Source organism: Clupea harengus, chromosome 21 (genome assembly GCF_900700415.2).
Source record: "Clupea harengus chromosome 21, Ch_v2.0.2, whole genome shotgun sequence".
Classification (NCBI taxonomy): Eukaryota; Metazoa; Chordata; class Actinopteri; order Clupeiformes; family Clupeidae; genus Clupea; species Clupea harengus.
The window spans coordinates 3,409,402-3,436,654 of record NC_045172.1 but is presented as its reverse complement, the minus strand read 5'-3'; the positions used below and the strand labels follow the sequence as shown (position 1 = coordinate 3,436,654).

Here is a 27,253-nt window from a genome sequence, read left to right as displayed (position 1 = left end):
CTGATCGCAGTTAGTCATCAATGAGTAGCTCAGATTAGTATAGTATTTGTGGGGATCTAATCAAGTAGGCTCATTGGGCCACGTAGTGAAAATGTCATTTAGGTAATGGCTCATGGCTGCCTGAAGCTATTTGAAAGGGTAAATACCTTCTGTTTTGATGAAAAGATTGATTCTCTGAGCAACTAGTGATAACGTGGGCTGATTTGGGATTCAATGTTTTCGGTGAGACTACGGCTGACCTCGAGGCTGTAATTATACCGCTGATCAGGGGCGTTTCTATCTATTGATCCCAGAAGGCTAGATTGTTTCTTAATCTGGATGCGCAATTCTTCCAGTGTTGTGTGCACTGTGCAGCGCTTGATTACTTCCCCGTCCTTCAGATGCTGCAAGTCACGTTCCACTTTGTTACATAGTCTGTCTGTTGTGTTGCCATAAACATCTCCGTTTTCAGTGCGAAAATCCTCGGTGGTATGCTTAAAATGTTCAAGTGATCGGACCTAACGACGCCTCTGCTGCTGACCTGAAGACTTTATTGTATTTTTTAACTGACTGCATGGACAGGTAAGACTCGATACCGTAAGAGTTCTCAGCCAATAGGGTGCGTGTCAGGTGACGTATTTTTTTTTACTCAGTGACTTTGCGACTGTCCTATAGAAGTAAGTATGACAAGTATAATACGTTTGATTGCAAATTGCGAAGAATAGTCATATATCTTTAAAGCCTCCTGGTTGCTTTATTATTTTATATAATGTTGAAAGGTTTGGGTTTGTTATTTGGTTTTCATAATTCAAATGAAAATAAACTGGAAGAGAATAAAGTTGACCAGATGCCTGACAGCGACGGAGAGATACGACAAAATGAGCTAAATGTGGGAGATGATGGCAATAAGGAGGAATCTGCTCAGCGAGAAGGACTGAGTGGTAAGCGTTTTTAATTTAATTTAATTTAAAGAGTAATATATATCTAACCTGTCTAACATGCTCTTTAGGGCAGCAGGCAATCTTGTGAAGTTGTTGTCGAAGCATATAGCCTACCTATACCTTATTTTTAATTACATGATAGGAACCTACAAATTGATGTGGCAATATGACAGAATTTGCTATTGAAGATTTAAAGCATAGGAAGAAGGCAATACTTTTTGTAACCTTTTCTGTGCAGGATTCCTCCTCAGTTTGGCAAGCAATGCCACCAAGAAGCTCTCTGACATTGTGTCTGTAACAGCAGAGACCACCGATGCTATCCTTGACAAGGTGCCTACACTTGATTGATTCTATCTGGCTTTACCTACCACTATTTAAGTTTCCCTTGTATTGTAAGAAGAGGGAACTACAAACTGAGTGCGGAATTGTTTCACTATATCTCTAATTTTGATGTATTGTTCAGACTATAATAGGTGCTTTTCACAAAGAACACAAGAAGTTTTTACAAGAAAAACACACACAAACTGCGGGTAAGTTATAGATTGTACAGAATCTGTCAATTATCATTTGTTATACACAATGTCAACCACAGGTTTGTCTGTATATAGATATCTAGGCAACACAATGGTCAACCACAGAATGTTGCTTTCAAATGACACACAGGAAATCTAGTTTGAACCTTGTCCAAATTTCGTTGTATGCAAATATATGACAAAAAGTTTACCGTTTCTGGTTGGTTTACATGTCATTCAGGATCTCCCTCCTGTCAAAGCAGCTCATGGGTACCTTTAGTTCAGACCTTTTGCTGATGTGACAGGTGTGACTGCAAATCTATAATATATCCCAGATATAAAATATTGTGCTTTGGTATCATATTGATCTGAGAATATTAACGGAAACTCTGGCATGTAGTTCCAGAGTCAGTGGTACCTCCTTGGGTGGGCTACATTGAAGAAGAAACCATTCAGCAGTCAATCCTTGCTCTATCAGTTGTGAGTTACTTTTAATTATACGGCTCTTCAAAATGCTTCAGAATGTTCCATTGAATTATATGGGCCATCCCAACATTCAGAGGTCTGATGTTTTGTGCTCAATAAATCACTTCAGGATGATACACAACCTGTTTTTCAAGAATGGCCGGCGGACTATACAATATCCCATACCCAGTGCTTACTCTGAGGCATCTTATAGTTACTTTCAGAATTACTTTACAATTCTGAAAGGTTGACTTTTCTCAGCAAGTGTTTCAGCATGCTTGTTATGTAACCCAGCTGGTTTGGTGTGTTTCAGGACCGGAGGAACTTCATATGTGATCCCCCAGATGGGGTCGAGTTCCATTTTGACTTTGAGGAGATGTATCCAGTTGCTCTTGTGATGCTACAAGAGGATGAACTACTGAGCCAGATGCGTTTTGCTGTGGTCCCAAAACAGTTACTGTCTACTTTATATTACTGTAGCTCTTTACAGTAACATTTCTAAAAATTCTACCTGGTTTGTCTAGATGTTGTGCTAGTATACAACTGTGCTTTTGTGCTAGTGTATTATTGGTGTCTGTAAGAAGTATGGCAACATTTCACTGGCTGATTTGGGAGAGCAGTAATTCTAAATCAAAGCTTTTGTGTTCAGTGTAAAGGAGGACAGATTCTGGAGGAATTACTTCTACCGAGTCTCCCTGATCAAGCAGTCAGCCCAGTCCCTGGAAACAAAACAACAAGCAGCTGACAAAGAAAAGAGTGAATCGGATGTGATTAGTCCAGATGATGTACATCTTAGAGGTACTACAGCTTTTTGCTTTCCAAGCCAAGTGGTACATTTGCTGTTAAAAGTGTAAGCTATTTCATGAGGCCATTCAATAATAGTGTAAACTTTGACAAAGTGTAATATAATAACTCTTTTCTGAGGTGTAGAGAGGAAGTCCACAACTCATCCCATTATGATGACAACCTCAAAGACAAATGAGGTAAATTCGTTTTTTCACATTTTAATATTATGTCATAGAATATTTCTACAGTTTTTTTGTGTCCTTTTTTTTGTTGAGTCTTTGTTTGCGCGACTACATCTGTGAGACAAATATGTTCTGTATTCCTGAAATACCTTAGATTTGTAAAGAACATGTAGCAACTGAGCCATGAACTGTTATTAAGGTTATGTGATATTTCAAATAACATGAGTCATTTATTGCGTTTAATAAGGTTGAAGATCATATATCCACCAGCCCAGCAGTGTCTGAATTTGTGAGTGAAGCATTCGATACCTGCAATATTGATCTAAATGACCTACGCGAAGAGATGAGGCTAATACTAGACAATAATGAGAAGGTTGAAGGTGAGTTTAAAAATGAATCAGATAAAAAGGTGATTGGTGACTGATTACACTTAGTTGCTTTGTTTTACTTTATAATTATATTTATAATTATATTTTGGGACTTCCATTTGTATTGTGTTTCAGGTGACACTTCAGAATGGCAAAAGGACTTTGAAGAGCTTTTTCAAGAAGACAGTTAACATCTGAATGGAACAAGGTCCTGTTATCCAGGAGCTGATTACCAGACAGAGCAGAAGCTGGGCTATGTAAACACTTCATTCTCAAACACTGGTGTGGAATTATGTAGATGGGTGCCCAACTGACATGTTCACAGCTTCCTACTTGGTCTGAGGAACCATAAAATGTGTAATGCTATGTTTTGAACAGCCACACACTCACTCTGTAGCCCACACACACTGTTAATTGTAGTGTATCAAACAGATACTGTCAATGTTTAATTGCAGTGTAGAGCTAATGTTTACTTTGAGAAATAAATACTTGAGCATATCACAATTGTATCAGATGTTGACTGGGGATTTTTGAGATATGACATGACATATTGAACCACGAGAGAACCTGCATTGTTGAAAAGAGTTATTGTACAGTGTACTATCAAATGAATCAAACTTGTATCACCTCTCCATAACTGCATTATTTTGAACTTGACAAGTAGAATATTTCCCCTTATATGAATAATCTAAAACAAACACTTTAGACTATATTGACAATACAGGTCTCAAAGCAGAAACTCAATGCAACAAAAGTGAATACACCTGTGATCACTGAGCCACAGGTTAGAGAACCTGTGATCAACACCTATGATTTCCAGTTATCTTAATTGCATGAACATGGCTATAAAATGACCCGTGAACACCAGAACTCAACGCAAGATTAAACTTTGCTAAAGAAAAGAAGCCTGATGAACATTGGAAGCATGAGGCCAAGATGACTTTGTTTGGCTCCGATGAGGTCCAGCATGTTTGCCGTGAACCTGGCCGGGACTACCAAAGTGAAGCATGGAGGTGTGAGTGTGATATGGGGCTGTATGAGTGCAAAAGGTGTTGGGGAGATTACATTTAGATGTACATCTATTTACATATGAATTTACACCATGAATGTCTGTGGATAACATTATATATTAACGATCCAAAGCACACTGCCAAAACTACCTGGCCAAGTGTGTCTCTTTATTTGAACCCAATACAACACCTTTGCGATATTTTATATAAGAGAAAGGTAGACCAACACATCCCCTCCAGCAAAGGGCAGCTGACAATATTATCTCTGAAGAATAGCAGAACATCTCTGGAATGTTGGGCAACAATGGCACTGAGGAGGATTGAGTCTGTCATCAAAAATAAAGGTGGACATACAAAATATTGAAAAATAAGACTTGAATTGAATGAAGTTTATAATGACTTGTTGCATCAAGTTCCTATAGTGGAGCCTGTGTTTCTTTTTTTTTTTATATAAATCTAAAGTGTTTTTAATTTTGACATCAACTTAAAAGTAATGCAATTACTGCGAGGTGATACAATTTTGAATAATTTAACAATTGAGTGATCTTGCACAGGGGTGTACTCACTTATCTTGTATTCTAACATATTATTTCAGTAGCCTAGTATTATAACCAAAGATCAATATATATATATATCCGGAAATTTGGTGAGTTGATACAGAACGACTTGTGGAATTATGGAAGGAGGATGAAATGAGCTTGTCCATTGAGAGAGATAGTTTAATTTGATGTAACCTACTGATGGGTGTGTGCTTCTTGTTTCTTCATTGTATTTGTCCTGATTCATTAATAATCTCTCTGTTGGATTTGGGTGTAAAACAGTTCACGCTAAATTGAATTTGTATTCTTTTTTTTTTCTGTACATTTTCTGTATGGTGAGATTCCAGTCAGGGTTGAGGATGACTGTCCCTTAACCCTTTTAACTACAAACTGAGATTCCGATATGTGTATTTTAATAAAAGTGACCCAAACATCACCAGATATGGAATTCGTATACCAAAGCCCTTGGCTCCGTGAACATTATCAAAACTGTAACGAAACCTACTTCCAATTCTCAGACTGCCCAGAATACCTGCACACTTGATAAAAGCCTGTTGACCTTGTCGCATAAACCTCTATGCAAAATAATATTGAAAGTGGAGGCTTTTGTTAGAAAGTGGTGTTTTAGAAAGCTGGTTACCGGATTGTTGTCAGAGCTCTATGAGGTGACTAAATGATAAACTCAGAACAAAAAAGTAAAGCAATTTTTGTGATCATTCAGAGGACCCTCGGCTCTCAACAGGCTCCCCCGTGTGTTTCACTTGTTCAGAATTTCGTCACAATATGGCGACCTACTCGGATACCAGGGTCGATTTAAACACTGAAAACATTCAGGTAGGTTTTCGCATTGCATGATACTTGTGGTTACTTTTTCTTACGTTCAGGTTATTACGTCTTGACATTATTTCGTTTACTTTTCCCCAGTAGTGTCAGTCATTTGCATGCATTGAATGATAACAATTTTTTAGAAAGAGCTTGGTGAACATTATTTTCGACGGAAGTAGCTAGCAGGTTATTAGCAACAAGCTAACATTAGGTTATATAGTTAGCCATCGCTAGCTTAAAGACACCCTTTGGACTTGGTTTCACATCGGAAATAACGATTTGGTAATGTAACGCTGTTTATCGTTCTGATGCATTTTATACAGCTGTGTTGGTATATATGTATAACCAAAGCGGGTTTACTGCTATAATAGCTGTTTGTCTCATGTGATGAATCGAACATTAAGATGCAGACGTGATATGTTTCCTATTTCAGATCTCTTGTACGGAAAGTTGTAGTTAGCAAGCTAACGTTAGTTAGCATTAGCTATCTGCCTAAAATAACTCCAATAAGCTTGCAAGTGTACATACTTTTGTTGGGTGAAAAGTGCTTCAGATAGCAACTACATTTGTTGCAAGAATTACTATTGCTCCATTCGGTGCTGACTCTACTATCTAGCCAGTCTTAAGCTGTCAATGGAGCATTTATTAGTCGTTATTTCGTCACCAGGTTAGATATGGAAATTGTTACACAGATGGAATGACTGTCAGCAACCTGTTACAGTAACACGAGTTTTGTTATTCATCACTCTAAACAGATTTTGCCAACTTCCAACAATGAACCTAATACATCTTATGTGGCACATTTCACTAGCTATATATTGGTAGTTTTCAGTACGTGTTCTACTATTTGGCGACTTCACGTTAAAAGGTATACGTTTTGGTTGTAGTTTCATTTGTGCTGTTTGGGTGAATTTGTAAAAAAAAATGTGTTTTAGTTCGTTCGCCAGGCAGGTACACAGAATTACCATATTGCCCCATGCGGCTGTGGTCCCTTTGCGTCGGTGGTTGACTTGTGTACTGTGGAACACGTGGTAATCCTCTCGAGCGCCTTAAAGGCTGCTCTGCTTGATTAGCAACAAAGTTATACTAGGCAAACAGAAACACGTTTTAGTGAACGTAATAACATCAATACCGTTTTTGCGACAGCCTTCTGTCGAATTACTCCCACAAAGTGCCTGTACATCAGGTTTAATCTTCACCTAAATATTGTATGATACGTAATGTGTGCATTGTCTCGTTTAGTTTTGTGGACGAATGATGGAGGCGACGGGGGCATGCGGTATTGATGTGGCTGCTGTGAGGGGACTCGTCGAAGGCAGTAGCTCCCCTCCTAACTCTGATAACCGATGCGTGGACAACCTGGAAGATTTTGTTGAGACGATGACAAGCTGCTGTATACAGGAAGAGAGGGGCGAGACACCCGGACGCGAGGACTGTCAGATTGACCCCCTCGTTGGTGAGCTGGATAGGGCTTCTGAAAAGAAAAGAAAAGGGTTGGGTAAGTACCGTCAGTGCATAAGGAAACTATAATAGTCCAAGTATGGGCATCATTTTAAGCATTTTTTTTCCTTACAATGTGTTTTGCCCTCATGGTTGAATTTTTTTTTTAATTGAATTTCATAAATGAAGATGGCAGAGTGTAGGAATGACCTCGCTTTCCTATTTGAGAGATGTTTGATTCGGTGTACTCTGTCTTTGTAGGGAAAGAAGTGGTTTTGTTAATGCAAGCTCTGAACACCTTGGCCACACCAGAGGAGAAACTAGCCGCCTTGTGTAAGATGTATGCTGACCTGGTAAGGGCACTAACCGGTACCCTGTTATATGAATATATGATAGCAGTGTATGTAGAAAAAGAAAAGACTGGTGGAGAAAATTTAATTTCAATCCCACTGTTTTGCCAAGGTACACTTTTCAGAAAATGTGCTTTGGATGTACGTGATATGCTTTAAGCGTTTCCATTTTGGGGACTGTGATCAAGACAGATCATTATGCACTTAACAAAAACGTGTTTTATTGTAGATTCTGTATAGCACAACAACAAAGCTTTTAATGCAATACCTCTAGACAACACCTTTAACCATGTTGATCCAATATTGTATTACCATACAATTAAGAGTTGGTCTAAGAGGGATGTCTGTTTATACATGGAAATATAGTTGCTGGGAACCAGACACCAATTCATGGCCTCACATAATATGCTTCTGATATGTTTGTTTAGCTGGAGGAGAGCCGCACTATGCAGAAGCAGATGAAGGTCCTGCAGAAGAAGCAGACCCAGCTGTCCAAGGAGAAGATGCACCTCCAGGGCGAACACAGCAAAGCCATCCTGGCCCGCAGCAAGCTTGAGAGTCTGTGCAGGGAGCTGCAACGCCATAACAAGACACTGAAGGTACGCTTGAAGATGAGCATGTTTAATGTTTTATGTAATCCCAAAATGCAGCGAAAATGGGCAAAGACCTCAAGTATCATTTTACAGTAATTTAGGTAGTAGTTCCACTAGAAATATTCACCTAATGGGTTCAGAAACGTCCCCACACAGTGATATGAGGTATTAGAGCCCTGTGAACCCACCCAGCAAATCCACCATGTCCTTTGGCAGGAGGAGAACACACGGAGCTCACGGGAGTATGAGGAGCAACGGAAGGAGGCCACACTGCATTTCCAGGTGACGCTGAAGGAGATCGAGAACCAGTTGGAGCAGCACCGGCTTCACAACCGCAAGCTGCGGCAGGAGAACATAGAGCTGGCAGCGAAGCTCAACAAGATCATCGAGCAGTACGAGCTACGGGAGGAGGTGAGATGCAACCAGCCAGGCAGGAGTGAGGGTACACACAGGAGTTTGTCTTGTCAGTATTTTATTAAGTGCATGCTCTTATTCAGAGTGACATCTGCATTAGATTAGATTCAACTTTACTGTCATTGCACAGAGTACAAGTACTGTGGCAAACGAAATGCAGTTAGCATCTAACCAGAAGTGCAAAAGCAGAAGAGTGCAGAGTATGTGCATATGTATAGTGGTAATATAAATAGGATATATACAGTATGATATAAGATATAAGTGGTATGAACAGTAAGAACATTAGCAGCAATACTGGGGTTAAGGGCAGTCAATATAGAGCAACTGGCTGAATTCAGTTCTTGTTCATACTATTTATGAGTGCACAATCATTAAAACATAATCATTGAGGTTGATCAGTAATTATAATTTCTTATTCTCAGTTCATTTTAACTCTCTTAATGAGGGAAAGGGAGCTAGATGGATGTGAGTCAAATTTATAGAAAAAAGGGTGAGATTATATACTATAGGTGAGTTTTGAGGTCTGGCACCCTGAATTGACTAGATGGTTAGTTTGACCACTGCAGGGTGTCTGCATACACACTGCTCAAAGGAATGAGGCCATTTGTGGCCCAGACCACCTCTGAATGTGGTCTGAGTGATCGGATCTCAATGTGTCTTGGGTGCATTCAAACCTGTACCTAGAGCTGTCCACTTGAGGTCAGATCACCCAAAATGCATGTTAATGCCAGGTGTGAACAGGACCTTTGAGTTAAATCAGCCATGGCAGTATATTATAAAGGGTATTAACATTCAGTGTGTTAAGGGATTAGATGATGTTGAGAGGCTTGCAACAGTACTTGGATCAAGCTTACTGTTGATTGTTTGAGGGTTTAAAAATAGCTTGGCTAAAAAATAACTAGTACGCACTTAAGCACCTCAGAAATCTCCATTTTTTTTTTTTTTGCTGATCTATGTATTGTCCATGCCAAATAATGAACTCTCCCATCCCTCCACCCTTGACTTGTAGCATATTGACAAGGTGTTCAAGCACAAGGAGCTGCAGCAGCAGCTGGTGGATGCCAACCTGAAGCGCACAGCAGAACTGATGAAGCAGGTGGAGGACCGGCAGCAGCGGGAGAGAGAGCTGGTGAGTCATCGTTGGGTTCTGGACAGCTTGGTGATTTTCTCTGTTGACATGAAATAATTTGAAATTTGCATGTGTGTGTAATTAATTGGTCTGTCCATAAATGTTATTGATATTTAAATGCAATGTTTCCATGGCTATCTTCAAACAAAGAGTTAGGTTTGTTGGAATGATAGTTTGCACATATTCAAGTTATTGTGATACCGTCACACCTTTAAAGCAGGTGAGAGTTGGGTTCAATGTGTGACCGTAGAGATGAGACCAACTCGAAATCTGATCAGTATTGAACAGTGTGTCTCCTTTACTTTTCCATTGTCCAGCTCTTAAGAGACGCTACAGAGACGAGACACAAATGTGAACTGATGAAGGAGCAGGAGATTCAACTCAAACAGCAGGTATTTTTGGAATCCTCGTTTTTTCTCTCGACATGTTTGATCTCCAAATGTGTTTCTTATTTTACCTACTGATCATTTATGCTGTCTTGCAGCTTTCCCAGTACATGGACAAGTTTGAAGAGTTTCAGACAACTCTTGCCAAGAGTAATGAGGTGTTCTCCACATTCAGACAGGAGATGGAGAAGGTGAGTGTTCCAAGTCCATCAGTTCATGTCGGGTATGAACTACCAATATCTGAACAGACGTCCTGTGACGTGCCACAGTGACCGATCTTATTCATCTGTTTGCAGATGACCAAGAAAATAAAGAAGTTAGAGAGGGAGACGACATTGTGGCGCACCAAATGGGAGACCAACAACCAGGCGCTGCTTCAGATGGCCGAGGAGGTGAGAGGGGGGTCAGCCGTGTCGTGGTACAATGCCTCCAACATGAATGGGGGAAACTGAGTAGCTGAGACAGTCACATATCTCTTTAGATTTTTGTTTTGAGCCCCTTTTGTTTGTTTTGCCCCTACAGAAAACCCTGCGGGACAAGCATTACAAAGCTCAGCAAAGCAAAGTGGAGCGGCTAGAGAAGCTGTGCCGGGCCCTGCAGAAGGAGCGCACCGAGCTCAACCAGAAGCTGACGTCCATGCAGGGGAAGGAGCCGGTAGAGGAGGGAACGGGGCCTCCCGACCCCCAGCCAGAGACACCCCACGGCAGCTGCTCCCCTGAGCCAGAAGCAGAAGCGGAGCCGGTGGAGCAGGTGGAGCCCGTGCCTGGGACAGAGGAGCCAGGTCTCCAGCCTGACGGAGAGCCCTCCTCCCTCCCCACCAGGCAATTAGTCGACTGAGCCAGGCCCCTCCAGGGCTGCTGCCTTGTGGAGGTATATATATTTTTGTGTAATAGTTCTAAAGATTTGAGAAGAGATTTGCATTGCGTTAGTGAATATAACTGCTCTGTACATGGGAGTACTAGGCTTGGAGGTGAGCACTTCCCTTTTTTCATCTACCACATACCTATTTTCCTAGGAAATTTCATGTGGTCAAAGTTGGCTGTCATGCAGCAGCTTTAGAATTTATTTTTCTTAATCTCTGGCGCGCTCTGTCTCCTGTCTCTTTCCTTTCTGCTGATCTGTGGGACCATTTTTTTTTTCTCCATCTAAAAGATGTAGCTCTTGGCTCTGACCTTTTGGGATCAGAATAAATATTCCAGATGCATATAATGTTAAAAACACTGCTTTGTTGAATTAGCCTAGTGTAACTGATTAACAGTCAGGCTGTTTTTGACCCCCCCCCCCCCCCCCCCCCAACACTTCACACATGGCTGGGCATTATGAGAAAAAATGGAAGAAACACAAGTTCCCTTATGTACCCTGGGGCAGCAAGGGCCTTCAGGGGTCACAGAAAACCATTAATGTTGGGATCCAAAGTTATGAACATGGAAATTTACCTTCATATTCACTTTGACACTTTTTTTTCTTCTTTTTTTTACATCTGTGGACCGTGAAACTGCCTGTAGTGATTCTGTATCATGGGCAACTTGAGTTCAAGGGCTAGTTTGACCAGGCTGCTATCAACAATTTTCCATGTCTGTTAGTTTTGGATGGACACATGTTGTCTAGACTTTGAGGCCCCGTTCAGATGCTGCTGCAACTTCTTCCCTCCAATTGTTTTAAAAATTTGAAGTCAGCTTGAGTTCCAGACTCCACCACATGTTGAGACATAGAAAGTAAATGGAATCGGTTCTAGCAACAGTATGGTGAAACCTTAGTATGACTACGGTGAGGGCACACCTGTTCACCCATTGAGCTGGAACCGAGTTAGCTGACAGCGCTGTCGCTGCTGGCTACTATACGTTCCCCATGATTTGACATTGATCATGCTATTATGTGCAGTCTCTTGCCTATATAGATCAGTGGACCTATTCTTCAGCTATGTCCAGTGTAGCTGTGTTCATTCTGATGAGGAAACAGATTTTCTTTTTCCCCCCCATTTTCTTTATGAACTGGAAGCGGATCGACTGATTCATAATTTTCAGTTGATTTATATACGGGGCCTTGACACCTTTGATACTTTATACTGGAATTGATGAATGTCCCCCCCCCCTTCTTTTTAAAGAAACAACTAACTCGGTAATGAACATGAATAAAATTGTGTAATTCATGTATTACACGCAATGCTGATGTTCACTGGAGCAGCAGGCATTGTGGAGTTTGCTGACAATGTGAAAACACAATGTGGAATACTGAACTGAATGAATGTAGAAATTCACCCTTGTTGCCAAATGGCCTTAATGGCCTCTAGTGTCTATCGACACATGGAAATAAAACAGGGTTTACCATGTCATGCTCTCTCAGGTCTGAGTTCGCTGCACACATTTGGTTACAGTTATAGTTTAAAGACGCTTAGAAAATAACTGTAAGAGACATTCAACAATTTGTATTTTCTCAAGTCTGTTCCATTCATTGACATTCCAAGTAGACGCACTGTAGCCTGCCAAAACAAAATATATATAATTTGATTTTGATTATGTCTTTAGAGGATGACGAAGTTATCATCCTGTTGCATTTTAAGCACTTATTGTCCATAACATGATGTTCATTGCTGATTTGTTAGCAAAAACAAAGACACTTGGACATACTCTATCATAATGGACAGGCTGATCAGACCAATGGGCATGTATTGATATTGTTTTTTTTTTTGTCTTACTCACAAATTAAGAGAAGTTGACGCAAAGAGGGCAAAAGGGCTCAAATGTTTTGTATGTATAAACTGGCAGTGTCCTGGGGAGATTTGGGATGTGTTTGTACATGGCCAAACTAATTACCAAACAGATATGGGATCAGTAGACTCCAACCAGCTTCTGATTTGTATTGTGAACTTCAACCATATGGAGTAGATTTTAACCAGCCTGACTTTTCGTATGGACTTTGAACATATGAAATACTTGTTGACATTACTCTTCATTAGCTCTTACCATTAGAAATGTGAATGTGCTTTTAGATTGGGGAGTGAGGCTCACTTGTGGTACTCTTGAGATTTTCACCTCAACACATGCAGTAACACCTGAGCAGTTTTGAAGTGTCAAGTTGTGACATGCTTATACATTGTCTTCTATGTGATTGGTATGTTCAATGGCAAGTAGCCCGTGGGCGGTTGAAAATGATCGGTACTTGGACACACATTTGAAAACTGCTCCTCTTTCTTTGGCAATGCCTCAGTTTGATTCTCAGGTTATGCAAGAAATCTACCTCTGCAGGTGAGTCTTGCTGTGAAAGAGGCTGGAGTCAATAATGCTTTGAAAAGCTTTATTTCCCCCCAAAATGAGCTTATGTTTCTCTGAGATTGTAAACAAAGATGTTATTGTCCCGTCTTGCTTTTCAATAAACATTTTGTAGAATTTTCCCAAACTATTCAACATGATTTGTACTGGAATGTTTGACATTGCCTTCAGGTCATGTGTAGTATAACTCCATTGCACAACCAGAGAATGTTGAATGTTTCAGAAATTAACTGGTAATTGTTCTTCCTGTCTCCCAAATGGACAAATAGGTTTGTTGCAATTATTTAATGGCTTTCACAGAATCCAAATGGTTTTAGTCAACTGAATATTCTATTGCAAATACTCCAGTTTGAAAGTTTTAGTATATAAAGTGAAAAGCAATTATTTAAAAGTTATTACAAAAAGTTTTATTGCAATTCACATCAGGTTATGCACAAAATGAAAATCTTTAAAGGAAAAAAAGAGAAAATTTTACCCTGCCATCTGGCCCTTGAGGGGTGGGGTATATTTCAGAATGGTGTGACCTTAGCTTGCATTTGTCAAGTGCATTTGTTGAAAAACAACGACCACCCACATCCTCTCTGCAATGCAAAGCTCTGTTCAGCATAACAATGAAGGACAAAACTAAGCTGGCTGCGAGAGAACTGGATGCCATTCCAGCAACACCTATCCAACACTGATTACGAAAGGGACTGTTTCAATAAGGAGCAAAATCAGCCTGCGGTTGGCTGGCTGAAGAGGAATAGGGTGGTGCCTACTTTTTTTTGTGGAACGCAGAAAGGAAGAGAAACTATTGGCTGAGAGACGAAACAGGTTCTTGCAACCGAAGCCTCTTCGAGGGGCCTCTGAAGCACAAGCATCCTACGATCCCCTTCAACAGCCCTACAGGCAGTGAGGTTATGAGGCCTGGCCCTCCAGCTCTGAAGCAGGAGTGTCTTGTTCCTCGTCGTTGTAAATATTTTCCGCCTGCAGAACAAACAAAAACATGAACAGTTGCCTTATCGAGGTGTTATGAGTTTCTACACCAACAGCACCATTCTGACAAGTCCGTTAAGTCACAAAGAGTAAAGCCAACACGGCACATTCATTATCCTACATTAAGGTAACAACATAACTGCTAAGGATGCAGCCCGTCACACAACAGCAAGAACTGCTTAAAAGCAGTGGTTCCCTTGCTGGTCTGCTGACACTCACCATCTGCCAGACTTGCATGATGTTATCCTCGGACACGGAGCATATCACCCACGGCTCGTTGGGGTTCCAGGAGAAGTCCGAAATCTTGGCTGTATGTCCACCATGAATGAACTATGAGGATGACAAAATAGACAATAGAAGAATAAGGAATGTGCATACCATAAATCAGTATTGCTCTTTTTGAAACTGCAGCCTAATTAAACTGAGTGTGTTTAGTGCCGAGAGGCCTAATCAAACTTCTGAACCCACCAGCAGCTCAGGAGGTCCGTCCTCAGCATCCTCAGCGGACTGCTCCTCCCCGATTTTACTGCAAAACACATATCACCACTCAGACATTGCACCACATCATTCACAACCCCATGTCATGCCTTCAGTCTGGTGTTGCCCTGGGAGGTCAAATGGAGGTCTCATTAAGCAGGATCACTGAACTATTGAGATAACTGCAGTGAGTACACCTGAAAAAGCACCATAAATACATGGAAATGGAAAATGGGAGTCTCCAAGTCATATTCAAGTTACCTCACCAACTAACTAGAGCCTCCTCCATCCAGGTCAACAGAACCTGATATTCGTGTTTTTCAGAACTGATGGAGAAAAATAAGTTTCAGTATTTCAAAACAGATCCAGTAAGGGGTTGTATCCTACCTCAGATCCCACACGTTGAGCCTTCGGTCAGTGCCACTGGATGCCAGGATGGTCTCGTTGTGAGGGGACCATTGTACCTGCCGGAAAAGTCAGTAAAACATCACTGTCAGTGCAATAAACTCCTGGGCAGCATATGCTTTCAATTGCAAATGAATGCCAGATCCAACCCATACATCTGTATAGTGGACAGCAGGTAGCATGGACACCAAAGATAAAACAGAAGCTACATACTATTTATAGAGTATTACCTGGAATATCTCATCCTTGTGCGACTCAAAGGAGTGCAGCTTCAGTTTGAGGTTGCGGAGGTCCCACAGTGCCACCGTCTACAGGAAACAGAGGAAGCGTTAGCCTTCAGCTCCCACCAGTGGTCATTTGGTGATTCGGCTCACTTTTCAGGATAACCCACCAATAGTATTGTGATTAAACACACACAGACATCACTTTTTTTTTTAGAAGGGTTAATATTTAATATATTGCAATACTGTAAGCAAGGTAATATATTGCAATTTTTTTAATCTAACTTTAGGGAAACTGTTGTAGAATGAGGAATACACCACCATATGCATCAAATCTGCATTTGCGAGTATCACAAAACATAATATTATAATTAGTTTCTTACACTCCTACAACTAGTATGAAACTTACATAATTGTTAAGGCATCCAGGTTACATTTTAGCCCCTATACACAATGATCAAGGCACTCTCTGGCTTGTTTGTTGTGACCCACACAGCCAACTATGGTGAGGCAGCTAAGTGCAAAATCAGATGTTGATACCCCCTTACTATGGAGTGAGCGTCAGCATCTGTAAAGGAATACAGCGGAGTTCCACGGCAGTGATGTCACCAGAGTGCCCAGGTATTACATGACACTGACTCATATAATTCCATTGGGTTGATTTTCAAGTGGTTAGCGTTCTTTTTTTAATTTCAACTAGGCCTTGAGGAGTACCTGTAAGAACTTTGTGAACAACTCCACCTAAATCTGCACTTTGCCTCCCCATAAGGCAATTTTGCAGACAACATCAAATGTGAAATAATTGTTTTACTGCAAACCGAGAGAAACACAGACCTTGTCAGCAGAGCCAGTGGCAAGGATGAACTCGCTATAGGGGTTGAAGGACAGGCAGTTGACCTCTGCAGTGTGGGCGTCCACCGCATGACTGGGTTTAGCCGTGTTGTTGGATCGGGTATCCCAGCTGTGAAGGAATAATTAAGATACAGTGAAATAGAACAATACCCATGGAAATCATGCATTGCAATAATATCAGACCACCAATATTAAGACACTACTAAAGCCTTTTTTGTTTCTCAACAGTCAATATCCTTCGTATCTACGGCCCAATACACAATATGCACTACAACTCCTCTACAAAGCTCTCCATCAATATTTCCAAAGAAAGAAAGTAGGGCGCTCACATCATCAGCTTCTGGTCATCCGCCACTGAGCCGAAGAGAGACTCGTGGAGCAGGTGCCAGGACACATCCTCCACCACCGCTGTGTGTCCGGTGAAGATGGTCTTAGCGTCAATGATCTTCCCTTCCTTTGGACTTGCACTGATGTCCCATAGGCAGATGGTCTGAAAAACACTGACGGTGTTAAAAACTGGATCCTTTGTAACAATTGCATTAAACGGTCACCAAACTGGCCAGCGTCTGAGTGTGGAGTAAGTGTACCGTATTTTCCGGACTATAAGCCGCTACTTTTTTCCCACGCTTTGAACCTCGCGGCTTAAACAACGATGCGGCTAATTTATGGATTATGATACCTGTGACTGTATACGGTGGCTTTGTGTTTACGGTGGCTTTGTGGAGCTAGGATGCTAGCATGGATGCAGCCGCATGGATGCTTAGCTCCACGCGATTTCTCAGTATCTCTCAATAACTTAACTAATGTCAAAATAACCACAGTCTACCAGCGTAGACAGAACACAACTCAAAACACTTTAGAAAATAAAATAAAAGTTTACAACAATACAAATCCAGTCTTCAAGTTCTTTAGCTCACTGGTTTCAAACTAGCGTCTGTCTTCAATCTAACGTTCTAGCTTCTGATTGACTCTTGCGACTCTGCGCTCTTAAAGCAACAGTGCACTTATCTAACTGGCAAAACTAACTATTGTATTAGTTTTGATATTCATTTTAGCCTGTGTAAAGTTAATTTGTTTCAATGTTGCGGTAGGCACCTGCGGCTTATAGACATGTGCGGCTTATTTATGTTAAAAATAATTATTTTTAAAAAATTCAGTGCGTGAGGCTTATATTCAGGTGCGCTCAATAGTCCGGAAATTACGGTAATCTAATAAAACGTTGTTGGCAACATGTTGCTTAATATACATTGGACAGTGAAATGTATTACAAGCTAGCTGAGTTCCAAGGTTTATTGGCGTGAGATTGACAAAGACTGATCAAAATTTTTGATGCGAGATGAATTTATTTATATGTTATCCTAAAACGGTTTGGAAATCTGGAAAAAACTACAAATCTCTGTGAGACAGGGATGACGGCAATACGTTTACAGCCTACGCCAAATTATTTCATAAATAACATTGGCAGGGATGTTTATGACGAAAACTAGCGAGTTTCCCCACCATCACCTAAAGATTCGCAATTCTTACCTTATAACGATCAACTACAATAATGCAGGGTTAGTAAAACACTGTGTGTTCAAGTCTAGGTGTGTGTGTTTGCACAGGTATGAAGAGCCACCCCAGATACTCACGTGGTCGTCTGATGCGCTCAGCAGGTTGCCACTGAGATTAGGGTTCCAGGACAGGCCGTACCCTTCTTTCTGATGACCTCGCAGCCTCAGGTCTGGGCTGCACTCTCCACTGGGGTCTGTGCCCAGGACACATGGGTGGAAAAGACAGAAAGCCTGATCAATGGGTACTGATTTCTAACTCACCACACCATTCACAAATGTCTTAAGAGTTAGTGATATACACATTCATCTTCTATTAGCATAAATTACTGTAAGGCTAATTGGAATGGAAGTATGAAAAACTGTGGCTTACCTGGCTTAGAGGGGTGCTTGGTGTAGTCAAACACAAGTACATCTGAGGTGGGCGTCTTGGTGGCAATAATGCATGGGTTCTGGGGCATGTAACGAGCGCGGTTCACTTCACCCTCGTGATTGATCTTGATCTCAATTTCAATCTTACCGCTCACGGATCCAAAACCTCCAAATTCTATGGAGAAACAAAAATATCTACCGTTAAGTGCATATAAAGACTAGGTGAAAGCATTAGACAACCTATAACGACAGTGAGCTACTCAACATCCACAACCACAACAAATATAGAAAAAAGATCCAACCAAACGTGTTTGTTATGTTGTGCAACAGATCTTTATGGAAATAATCTAGCTATAAACTATGTCTCCCTACTGGAATTTCAATCTTTGTGAAAGCACATGATTATGAGTATCTCTTACAAATAGTATGATAGTTGCATGGTTTCCTTCTCTGGGTTTATGGATCGTTCAGAATCAGAATCAGAATCAGAATCATTCAGTGTAATAAGGAGGACATGGATTGGATTTCTCTTGGAGGGCAGTGTTCTGTGTATGCAAATACCACCTGTAACAGGCACCATCCTAAGATGTCAATGTGTCTCAAAGTGATCTTTTAATGAGTCTCCAGACCCATAAAATGAGAAAAAAAGATGACCATACCTGCTGGAAAAAGAGAGACACACAGGAGGTAAAGCGCTTTGTTTACACATTTTGGGTTGTGTTACACCATCCCTCTGATCTAGTAAACAGATCTACTTTATCAAAAGTAAGTATCAATAAGTTACTTAACCCTAGCCACAGCAAAACACCTCTTACCTCCTTTTTCACTGTCATAATGAGAAGCATCGAACTGTGCATCATCGTTAGGGATCTGAACGCTGGCAATAACCAAGTGGTTTTGTTCGTCAGAGGTGTGCGTTCCCAGCACCAGCCTGTGGACAGCGTAGTCCTTTCCCTCTGGTCTAAAAGGAAGTATGAGACAGCAGTTGTCAACCCCGCATTACATTATTTGCACAATGGCCTGTTCAAATGTTTACATTTCATGAAAACAACTGTTTAATGTTCTAAAGGGAAATGACACTGAAGACGGTGTTATGACAGAGTGCAGATGTGAACTTAATTTCGTGACCAGATCCATTACCGGTCATATATCCACTCACGTTTTAGGAGTCTTACCTGTTTACATCGGGCAGCCACTGAACTGTGAGACTAGGCCATTCAAGGGCGTGTGTCATAACCAGGTCGTAGAGAAAAGGTGTATTCTTTTTCCATATTTTGTATTCTTCGTTGATAACCCTCTCCTCCACAGCATCATCATACACTGCAAGTATGAAATTCGTTTAAGTAACGGCATGGAAGGTGATGTAAGAAACTGAAAATAACATAACACCACTTGGTACCTATAACTAACAACAACGATTGCATAATATCGTTGAATTAGCTAGTTTAAAAGAAATTGATTACCGAAGTTAAAACTTTATGTAATTAAGCAATTTGTGCAGTAAAAAATTCTTCGGGTATAAAATTACCATTGAAATTCAGACAAAGAAAAATAACAAACGCCTCTAAAGCGTTATGATGCAAAAACTGCAAACAAGGTAGGTGCCAATCTGGAGGCAAAATGAAGGCTAGTAACGCTAGTTGGTTAGCTCACTATCCTAGCATAATTATGCTAGCTAGCGAACTAACAGGGTTCAGGTAAAGATTGCAATTCTGAAAACATGTATGAGAATTATCCATAATTTAATCTGATGGTCGTGAAAATAATTAAATGAATGCCTTATCAGAACCGAGTGGACGAGCAAAGTGAGCAAGAAAGACCAGATGCATATCACTTTACTATATCTTAAAACTAGCAATGATGCATCGCTAGCTAGCTAGGCACTGCTGCACAGAGTTCTTGCTAGCTACAGGAGCCCCACCAACGCAACAACGCCGGCACAAAGCATGGACATATTCACATCCACCCTATATAAACTTACCCTCTTTATCTGCCATTTCGACGGGGTGGGCAAATAAAATAGGAAAGCGTGAGACACAATGCTCAAACGCTAAGTAATCTCGTCCTTCTGTTGTATTTCAGCACCTAGCAAGTAGATTGTGTTTTAATTCAGAAGATTTGCCTCCACAGTTCTTTTCATCCGGCGCGCATCTGACACAATCGACTGCGCATGCGCTAGGCGCGACATTTTCTGCTCATGCGCAGTGGTTTGCAACTGTTGGATGTTTACAGTTAGCTAGCTAGCTAGTAAGCCTGCAATTTGGCTTTGAAATAGAATACATGTTCACTTATTAGTCCGATACACACATCGGAAGGCATTTTGTCTTGAAACATTTTCGTTTCTCTGGTCGGAGAGGATCATAGAGAGTAGAGAGAGGATGGCGGCTTTCAACTTTGACCCCATTGGACGCTAAAATGGCAGCTCTTATGGCGCCGAATGCAACGACGTCGTTGAGGTTTGTATTGAAAAGGCCACATTTTGCTCACGTGTATTTTCTAATGTTTTGTTTGCCATTAATGTTATTACCTGGCCTCGAATAATTTTGCCCAATATGCAAATGAGTTGTCTTGTAATTTGTCGTAATGTAGATGTAACTACGTAGCTTATCTCGCTAGCTGGTAGATAACGTTACTAACGTGAATGGTCTTTTTTGACTATTCACATAGAAACTTGTATCAGCCAGCGCGTATCTGTGAGTGCTGAACTATCCATTGTCTTTCCAGCCAAAAGCAACGACGTGCTGCCCTTAGAAGAGAACGAAGGAAGAAAAAGCGTCAAGCACTTGCTCAAATAAGAGTCTCGGGTAACTACAAACTTGTTTGTTATAACTTTAACGTTATCTTCATTCCTCACTTAGCTGAAAATGAAACCGTAGCGTCACACCACTTTGCTAGCTACCCAATTGTATTTGTAGCCAGATTTCCCTGCATTAATGTTTGTCATAACTTTAACGTTATCTTCATTCCTCACTAACGTGTATTAGCCTAAAATGAAACCGTAGCGTTACACCACTTTGCTAGCTACCCACCCAGGTGTATCTGTAGCCAGGTTTCCCTGCATTAACCGGTGTGTGTTACTTTATTGAACAACCAGGCTGCCAGGAGGATGGAGACGTATTGGGTAGCGAAGATGAGGAGATGGATTCTAAAGCCGAGGAAGAGAGGTAAGCCAGTATCCACTGGACATCTTGCTGGATATGCACCCCAGAAACAGACAGAAGAGTTGTTGCTCTAAAGTTTTGGAACTCCCACTTTCTCTCCCTCCCAGTCCTTTACTTCTAAGTACTATTTACTATACATTTTTTGTACACAACTGCATGCTTTATCTACCTCTGTAATGATCAGATTCTGCACACACACACATGTATATTCCAGTTGATTTAATTGTAACATTCTGAGAATAATCACTGATTCTATTTTTTTTATTTCTATGGTATCCTTGCTCACAGGCAGAGATTGCATGAGGAGTGGCTTGAAAGAGAAAGAGCTTCCCAAGAGGTTTTTAGGCTAAAGAGGGAGAGAGAGGAGACTGCTAAACGGAAACAAGAAGAGGAGGAGGTGGACTTCAAGCTGCTGCAACTTGACAAGCTATTTGAAATATTTAAACTGCATTGTCTTCAAAACTTCACCTTTTCAAACTTGTGTTTTTTTTTTTTTCTCTTCCCATTTTATCCACTCTAGACAAGAATTAAAGAAGAATGGGAAGAACAGCAGCGGAAAGAGAGAGAATCGAAAGATCAAAAGCAGCAGGAGAGGAGAGACAGAGAGGTGACTCATGCACTGGGTGGCTAAAGAGACAGATATCCTCTATTGAAAGAAACAGAACCACTGAAAATGGTCCAGCTCCTTGTAGAGTATGGGGGGGGGGGACTATCAACTGAATTTTTTTGTAAATATATCTTGGGATTAAACTAAAACGCCTGTTTGTTGTTTGTGGAACTGTTTCTGTACATTTTCCTTGACTAAAGATACACACAATGAGTGACAGACCTACAAGTACCTGCTTCAAGAGGAGGAGAATGTATCTTTTGTCATAGTATGCTGTCTATTTAACCCTCTAAACACAGATCAGAAAGCAGTTTATGTATGTATACTTTATTAAAATGCCTTAAGTACATCTGTCTTAATGTGTTCTCAGTAAATTCACATTTCAGGCAAGTTGTGCAAGGACTCTGTCTTGGTGCTGTATGAACTTAACGGGTGTTAACAGATACCTGCTAGGTTGCTGCAGGTTTTTCATCCGGCCCACTATGTGTTTGCACCACTTTAGGACGCTGCGCAGAAAAGACTGGACCAAGCTGAAAGCGAGGTAGGACTTAGTGGTTGTACTCCCCCTCCTTATCTAATGCGCTCAAAGTCTTGTGTGTTTATGGTGTGCCGTCCTGTCCTTTTCTTCCAATCTCATAGCTGGAAAATGTAGGTCCCTGGAAGAACCCAGAGGCCCCCGCTCAAACAGACTTTGGCACAGAAAAGGACAGAGCCAACTGCCCCTTCTTCCTCAAAACTGGAGCCTGCCGTTTTGGAGACCGGTAGATAAAACCTGAAAAGATGTTCACATTAACTTAAGTGAAAATACGTAAAAAATGTAGTGTGTTATAAAGTTGCTCAGTATTACCTTGTCCTTTTCAGGTGTTCCCGTAAGCACGAACATCCTGCCTCCAGCTGTACTCTGTTGATCAGAGGGATGTTCATCCACTATGGCATGGAGCAGAGTCGGCGTGATGACTACGATACAGATGCCAGCCTAGAATATAGTGAAGAGGAGGTCCTCCAGCAGTTCCTAGATTTCTATGAAGATGCACTCCCTGAATTCAAGAGTGCTGGGAAGGTTATTCAGTTTAAGGTAGTTATAGTGGCTCATAAAAGAGATTGCTGTAGACCTAAGACTTAACATGACCAACTGAACGAAAACACTTTTTTTTCTCTGTCAACAGGTCAGCTGTAACTTTGAGCCGCATCTTAGAGGAAATGTTTATGTTCAGTACCTCACGTAAGTGAAAAGTCAATGACACTGCATTGAACTCCATTATGTATGTTTCTTGGTAGTGTCATCCATCTCAATACTTCACATACACTTGCAGGGAAGAGGACTGCACTCAAGCCTTTGTGAAGTTCAATGGACGATGGTATGCAGGAAAGCAGCTGCAGTGCGAGTTCTCCCCAGTAACCAGATGGAAGACGGCAATATGTGGTATGGAAAATGTTACTTGATCACATTTGACTGTATTATATGTAGATGAAGGATTACTGTGTTGTGGATTGCTGTAAACATGTGGTGATCATTGTCCCCCTCACCTTTACAGGACTGTTTGATCGTCAGAAGTGTCCTAAAGGAAAGCACTGCAATTTCCTCCATGTGTTCCGGAATCCCACACGAGAGTTCTTCAAGGCCGACCAGGACCTCCATCTGTCCCCAGACCGGGAGAGCAATTTCACCGGCCGGTTCTCCGAGCGGTCATGGTCACAAAGGGGCCACAGCCCAGACAGATGGTCATGGAGACGCTCAGTAAGGCGCAGCCGGAGCCGAGAGAGACGGAGCAGGAGCAGGAGCAGGGGAAGGAGGAGCAGAGAGCGGCCGAGCAGTAGCAGGGGAAGGCGGAGCCGGAGCAGAGAACGACGAAGTCGGAGCAGGAGCAGGAGCCAGGAGAGCAAGAGATCACAGCAGAGTTGGTGCAGTAAGACTTCTGCACAGAGTAAACGACCCCGGAGAGGAGGGAGCGGCGAGAGACAACGGTCCAGGAGCAGAGAACGGAATGGGGACCGGTGGTCCAGAGAGGGGTCACCCAGAACATCCAGATCTGAGAGTAAAAGTAAAGAGGTGTCTTTGAGGAGAAGCCACAAAGACAAAGAGATCAAGGAGGATCTCGTGGATGCTACTGCCACTCCGCAACGCCACAAACACTCAAAGAAAAGCAAAAAAAAGAAAAGCAAGAAGAAACACAAGCGAAAGAAGAGTAAATCACCAGGTGGTAGCTCATCAGCTGAATCTGGCAAAGACACAGGGGACGAGGGTGATGACCACCAACTCCCTGCCCCACAAGAGGAGGGGCAAACTAACCAACCATTTATGTTACAGGATGAGGACTCCAACCAGTGTCTTGCCCCAGAAGACAAGGAAGATGCCCTGGAGGCCAAAGAGGCTGATTCGAAGGAGGCAACAGTGGTTCTCACTGATCCTGAAAATAAAGTGGGACCGCTCCCTCACATTCTAGAGACAGGGGAAACTTCATGAGGACTTTGTTCAGAAGTCAGTTGTGTTCTGACTGGCTTTTGTTTCACCAAATAACCAATGTGTGAATTACAGGTGAGACACACAGCACATAGCATTTGGTGTTGTGTACATATGTGTAAATAAATACTTTATTAAAAATGTGTTCTGTGGTCTTGTCAGAAATGCTATATGATGACATGCCATATGAATTGTAGGTTTTAAATATAGATGGGTTACTCACAATCAAGTGCTCAAGTGAGTTATATTTGATCAATGAAGGGTATAAATGTGCACATAAAATTCTAAGAATAATTCAGTTTGACTCAAGTGTAGAGTTTTGAGATGTTTTTAATACATATACTCAAGTTGTAACACTGAAATCCACAAAGACTGACATGCATTATACTAATTCTCATAGTTAGTCTGAATACTGAAGACAAAAGTTTAAAAGGAATGTTTTTTTTCTTCTAATTTGTAAACATAGTCACACTATTTAAACACTTGGAAAACGTACGTAACAGTGTTTTCGGTCAAGCTACAGATTATCCTAGGCCCATTATGTCCCTAATGCTAATATCGCTGGTCTGTATTGAGTTAGCTTTTGTCTTCCTTGAATGACAGATATACTCTTCTTTGGAGTCTACATTGATACAAACATCAGAAATATTACAGAAAAGATGCGTGTGTGACATGTTCAGAAAACTGAAAAATGGAGTATCTTTAAGGCAGTGGATGGTTGTCCAGTTTTAAATGACATGCATATAGCACTGCTATTCATACCAAGGGCCAGTGGTGTGTCTGGTGACTACTCCCTGCAAGTACATCTGAAACGCAACTGTGCAAATATGCACGTCATCAGCCAGAACTGGCTGTAGTGTTGTTTTTAAAATAGAGAAATACACAAACACTGTCAATTGGGAGTGACTTGAGTTGATTTTTACAATGACAGCTAGTTTATGTCAGTCCAATCTCCTCCAAAACACTGCGTGGTGCTTCAGCTTCCTAAAGAAACAAGAAAAAAAGAAATAGATTTTTTTTGTACTGAAATCAGAATGATGCCACATACACTATGAGCCAAGTGAATAGATCCACTTCTACACTAAGAAAGGAAGCACTTGTGTAATAAGGCGTGCTGCAATCCTTCCAACAGAGAAAAGCCGTTTGAGAATACTGTTTCAGTAAGCCATACCATACTATTAGTACTGGTACCTAATACCAGATGAGCGAACCATGAAGTGAATTGGATACAGGAGATCTGTACTATTACCCAACATGAAATGTAACAATGATCACATCAATAGTTTAAATGTAGCTTACAGCATAGAAGATATGAACTGCATCACACTTCCCTTTTGTAGACCATAAGATTCTCAGCCCCACTCACCTCTTGGAGCATGTCGGCCTGTTCAATGGCTTTGAGCACATTTTTCTTGGAGGTCTCCTGCGCCTCTCCGCCAAGTATGAACTCATCCAGGATGTAGTAGGCCTTCTCAAAGTTAAAGATGATGTCCAGTTCACAAACCTAATACAGGGCAATGCAGGCCATTTTATTAATCACACCCAAAATATACAATGCACAGAGCCACCTTCTTCAGTGAAATGTAAGCAGACAATAACTAGGAAACTCACACTGCCAAAATACTTGTCTAGTAGCTCCACATAGCGATGAATAATTTCAAGGGTGATGAGCTCGTTGTCCTGGTCTTCCACCGCACAGCAGAAATACAAACTTGCATATCTATAATAATGACAAGGCCATGAGCATGGTGTCCTTGGAGTACAATGGATATTTTCGTCACACTCAGAACTCAACATAAAATTTTAAATCACATTACACAAAATATCAAGTTCAACACGACCTAAAAGACAGCAAGTCTACTTCTATGAAGTTATGTGGGTACAGTGTGAAGTGAACTGGGGTAAGATTTACTGAACTGACCATTTGAGTAGTAGTGAGTAGAGTTGAGTGTACCTACACTCATTTTCACTTTTAACAACAGTCAAGGAAAATCACATAACCTTTTGTAAACGATCTTAAGATCCCTCCACTCCAGGAAACTACACATCTTGGGCTTGCGAGCCAGCACCATTTGTATCACTTCACGAGCGATCTTCTTCTTCTGGGTATCAGATATAGGCACATACCACTTCTGAAGCCTCAGCTTACCCTGCCGACTGAACAGCAACATGAAGTGCATCTGAAAGACACCAGAGTTAACGGTGCAGGGTAGGGCCGACAGTGGGTTCAGCGAGGAGAATGGAGATCAAGTGAATCACTTAAAACAACGTCTGTCGACAACAGTAGGCTACCGCAGCCCCTAAACGATACTTGAAATTCAATAAAGTAGGCTATTTGAAAAGGGAAACTGGTGAGAGAAACTGTAATCGTAGAACACAAATGACGTTCAGGCTGCGTCGTGGCATTGGAAATAGAAATCAAAGTGATTCGCCTACTTAGTATTTAGGTAAGAAATATACAAAGTTAGTCAACAGCGGTAGAGGCTACTCCAAGTTTTTAAATGACAACGTAGGCTAATAAAAGTTTGTTGAAAAGGGACATGAATAACAGAACTACCTCGAAAGGGGAACCCCTTGGAACAAAGAATAGATAGCTGGCAAAGCAGCTCGCATAGCTGTCGATGTATGTAAATAATTTGTTGAAATGTTAGAGGAGAAGAGCACTTACCTTTTCTCTCAATTTTGTCAGATTTTGCAGAACATGTGCTAAGGAGAGTGGGCGAACCGCTACAAACACACTTTCAATGTGGTGTAAGGAGAGTTGAGATGGCCCTGGCTCAGATCTTTTTTTTTTTTTTTTCATTTTCCGCTACAAACCTGATTGAGAATAGCATGTCATTGGCTTAACGTCACATCGCGGAGATGTACCATTGGTCAAAAACAGATGGTCCCTGGCTTGATGCTTAAGATTGAATAAGGAATCGCATTGTCACAAAAAATAAATGAACCATACTAATGCAATTTATATAATTTGGCTACATTGG

The 27,253-nt window shown here is 41.2% G+C and overlaps 5 protein-coding genes across 11 annotated transcripts; 3 read left to right on the top strand and 2 right to left on the bottom strand.

Annotated features, from left to right (window-relative positions):
* The first annotated feature begins 76 nt into the window (after positions 1–76).
* LOC105893260 (synapse-associated protein 1-like) lies at positions 77–5,218 on the top strand. 5 transcript variants are annotated; one of them, XM_031559101.2, is made up of 10 exons: positions 77–561; positions 810–920; positions 1,159–1,250; positions 1,384–1,450; positions 1,833–1,912; positions 2,211–2,350; positions 2,547–2,695; positions 2,822–2,880; positions 3,113–3,245; positions 3,369–5,218. In XM_031559101.2, the coding sequence occupies exons 2-10, from the start codon at positions 827–829 to the stop codon at positions 3,422–3,424; spliced, it is 870 nt and encodes a 289-aa protein (XP_031414961.1). In that variant the 5' UTR covers positions 77–561; positions 810–826; the 3' UTR covers positions 3,425–5,218. The 5 variants fall into 5 exon arrangements, with proteins under 5 accessions (XP_031414961.1, XP_031414960.1, XP_031414959.1 ...); XM_031559100.2 differs by having other exon boundaries at positions 77–656; XM_031559099.2 differs by having other exon boundaries at positions 77–656; positions 759–920.
* A 290-nt stretch (positions 5,219–5,508) lies between these two features.
* On the top strand, positions 5,509–10,777 carry txlng (taxilin gamma). 2 transcript variants are annotated; one of them, XM_012819725.2, is made up of 10 exons: positions 5,509–5,616; positions 6,850–7,105; positions 7,309–7,400; positions 7,826–7,996; positions 8,207–8,401; positions 9,414–9,533; positions 9,851–9,925; positions 10,018–10,110; positions 10,216–10,311; positions 10,442–10,777. In XM_012819725.2, the coding sequence occupies exons 1-10, from the start codon at positions 5,566–5,568 to the stop codon at positions 10,754–10,756; spliced, it is 1,464 nt and encodes a 487-aa protein (XP_012675179.2). In that variant the 5' UTR covers positions 5,509–5,565; the 3' UTR covers positions 10,757–10,777. The 2 variants fall into 2 exon arrangements, with proteins under 2 accessions (XP_012675179.2, XP_031414953.1); XM_031559093.2 differs by lacking the exon at positions 5,509–5,616 and adding an exon at positions 5,635–5,889.
* A 2,422-nt stretch (positions 10,778–13,199) lies between these two features.
* rbb4l (retinoblastoma binding protein 4, like) lies at positions 13,200–20,196 on the bottom strand. 2 transcript variants are annotated; one of them, XM_042702942.1, is made up of 13 exons: positions 20,022–20,196; positions 19,216–19,360; positions 18,856–19,001; positions 18,700–18,702; positions 18,042–18,215; positions 17,750–17,865; positions 16,448–16,608; positions 16,101–16,227; positions 15,276–15,353; positions 15,028–15,107; positions 14,632–14,689; positions 14,383–14,493; positions 13,200–14,154 (listed from the first exon to the last, which is right to left on the bottom strand). In XM_042702942.1, exons 1-13 carry the CDS (start codon positions 20,035–20,037, stop codon positions 14,086–14,088), a joined length of 1,284 nt encoding a protein of 427 aa, XP_042558876.1. In that variant the 5' UTR covers positions 20,038–20,196; the 3' UTR covers positions 13,200–14,085. The 2 variants fall into 2 exon arrangements, with proteins under 2 accessions (XP_042558876.1, XP_012675180.3); XM_012819726.3 differs by having other exon boundaries at positions 15,028–15,104.
* A 41-nt stretch (positions 20,197–20,237) lies between these two features.
* On the top strand, positions 20,238–24,489 carry zrsr2 (zinc finger (CCCH type), RNA-binding motif and serine/arginine rich 2). The gene is made up of 11 exons (XM_012819724.3): positions 20,238–20,496; positions 20,765–20,844; positions 21,135–21,204; positions 21,490–21,598; positions 21,722–21,808; positions 22,311–22,349; positions 22,448–22,569; positions 22,670–22,883; positions 22,975–23,030; positions 23,122–23,231; positions 23,344–24,489. The coding sequence occupies exons 1-11, from the start codon at positions 20,456–20,458 to the stop codon at positions 24,270–24,272; spliced, it is 1,857 nt and encodes a 618-aa protein (XP_012675178.1). The 5' UTR covers positions 20,238–20,455; the 3' UTR covers positions 24,273–24,489.
* Positions 24,490–24,581: 92 nt separating this feature from the next.
* LOC105893284 (AP-1 complex subunit sigma-2-like) lies at positions 24,582–27,210 on the bottom strand. The gene is made up of 5 exons (XM_012819672.3): positions 26,938–27,210; positions 26,271–26,449; positions 25,881–25,989; positions 25,636–25,773; positions 24,582–25,253 (listed from the first exon to the last, which is right to left on the bottom strand). Exons 1-5 carry the CDS (start codon positions 27,070–27,072, stop codon positions 25,206–25,208), a joined length of 609 nt encoding a protein of 202 aa, XP_012675126.1. The 5' UTR covers positions 27,073–27,210; the 3' UTR covers positions 24,582–25,205.
* Between the last annotated feature and the right edge of the window lie 43 nt (positions 27,211–27,253).

Bases quoted from the DNA above. Each gene is read 5' to 3' on its own strand.
- rbb4l (XM_042702942.1), bottom strand. The intron at 16,228-16,447 runs GTGAGCGCCCTA...ATTCCTTCACAG, and splicing joins GATGACCAGAAGCTGATGAT to CTGGGATACCCGATCCAACA. The intron at 15,108-15,275 runs GTAATACTCTAT...TGACTTTTCCGG, and splicing joins ACAAGGATGAGATATTCCAG to CAGGTACAATGGTCCCCTCA.
- txlng (XM_012819725.2), top strand. From the start codon at position 5,566: ATGGCGACCTACTCGGATACCAGGGTCGATTTAAACACTGAAAACATT. The intron at 7,997-8,206 runs GTACGCTTGAAG...GTCCTTTGGCAG, and splicing joins GCCATAACAAGACACTGAAG to GAGGAGAACACACGGAGCTC. The intron at 10,312-10,441 runs GTGAGAGGGGGG...TTGCCCCTACAG, and splicing joins TGCTTCAGATGGCCGAGGAG to AAAACCCTGCGGGACAAGCA.
- zrsr2 (XM_012819724.3), top strand. From the start codon at position 20,456: ATGGCAGCTCTTATGGCGCCGAATGCAACGACGTCGTTGAG. The intron at 21,599-21,721 runs GTGGACTTCAAG...TATCCACTCTAG, and splicing joins GGAAACAAGAAGAGGAGGAG to ACAAGAATTAAAGAAGAATG. The intron at 21,809-22,310 runs GTGACTCATGCA...GCACCACTTTAG, and splicing joins AGGAGAGGAGAGACAGAGAG to GACGCTGCGCAGAAAAGACT.
- LOC105893284 (XM_012819672.3), bottom strand. From the start codon at position 27,072: ATGAAAAAAAAAAAAAAAAGATCTGAGCCAGGGCCATCTCAACTCTCC. The intron at 26,450-26,937 runs GTAAGTGCTCTT...GGTGTCTTTCAG, and splicing joins TGACAAAATTGAGAGAAAAG to ATGCACTTCATGTTGCTGTT. The intron at 25,254-25,635 runs GTGAGTGGGGCT...TTGTTTCTTTAG, and splicing joins AGGCCGACATGCTCCAAGAG to GAAGCTGAAGCACCACGCAG.
- LOC105893260 (XM_031559097.2), top strand. From the start codon at position 749: ATGTTGAAAGGTTTGGGTTTGTTATTTGGTTTTCATAATTCAAATGAA. The intron at 1,251-1,383 runs GTGCCTACACTT...TGTATTGTTCAG, and splicing joins CCGATGCTATCCTTGACAAG to ACTATAATAGGTGCTTTTCA. The intron at 3,246-3,368 runs GTGAGTTTAAAA...ATTGTGTTTCAG, and splicing joins CAATAATGAGAAGGTTGAAG to GTGACACTTCAGAATGGCAA.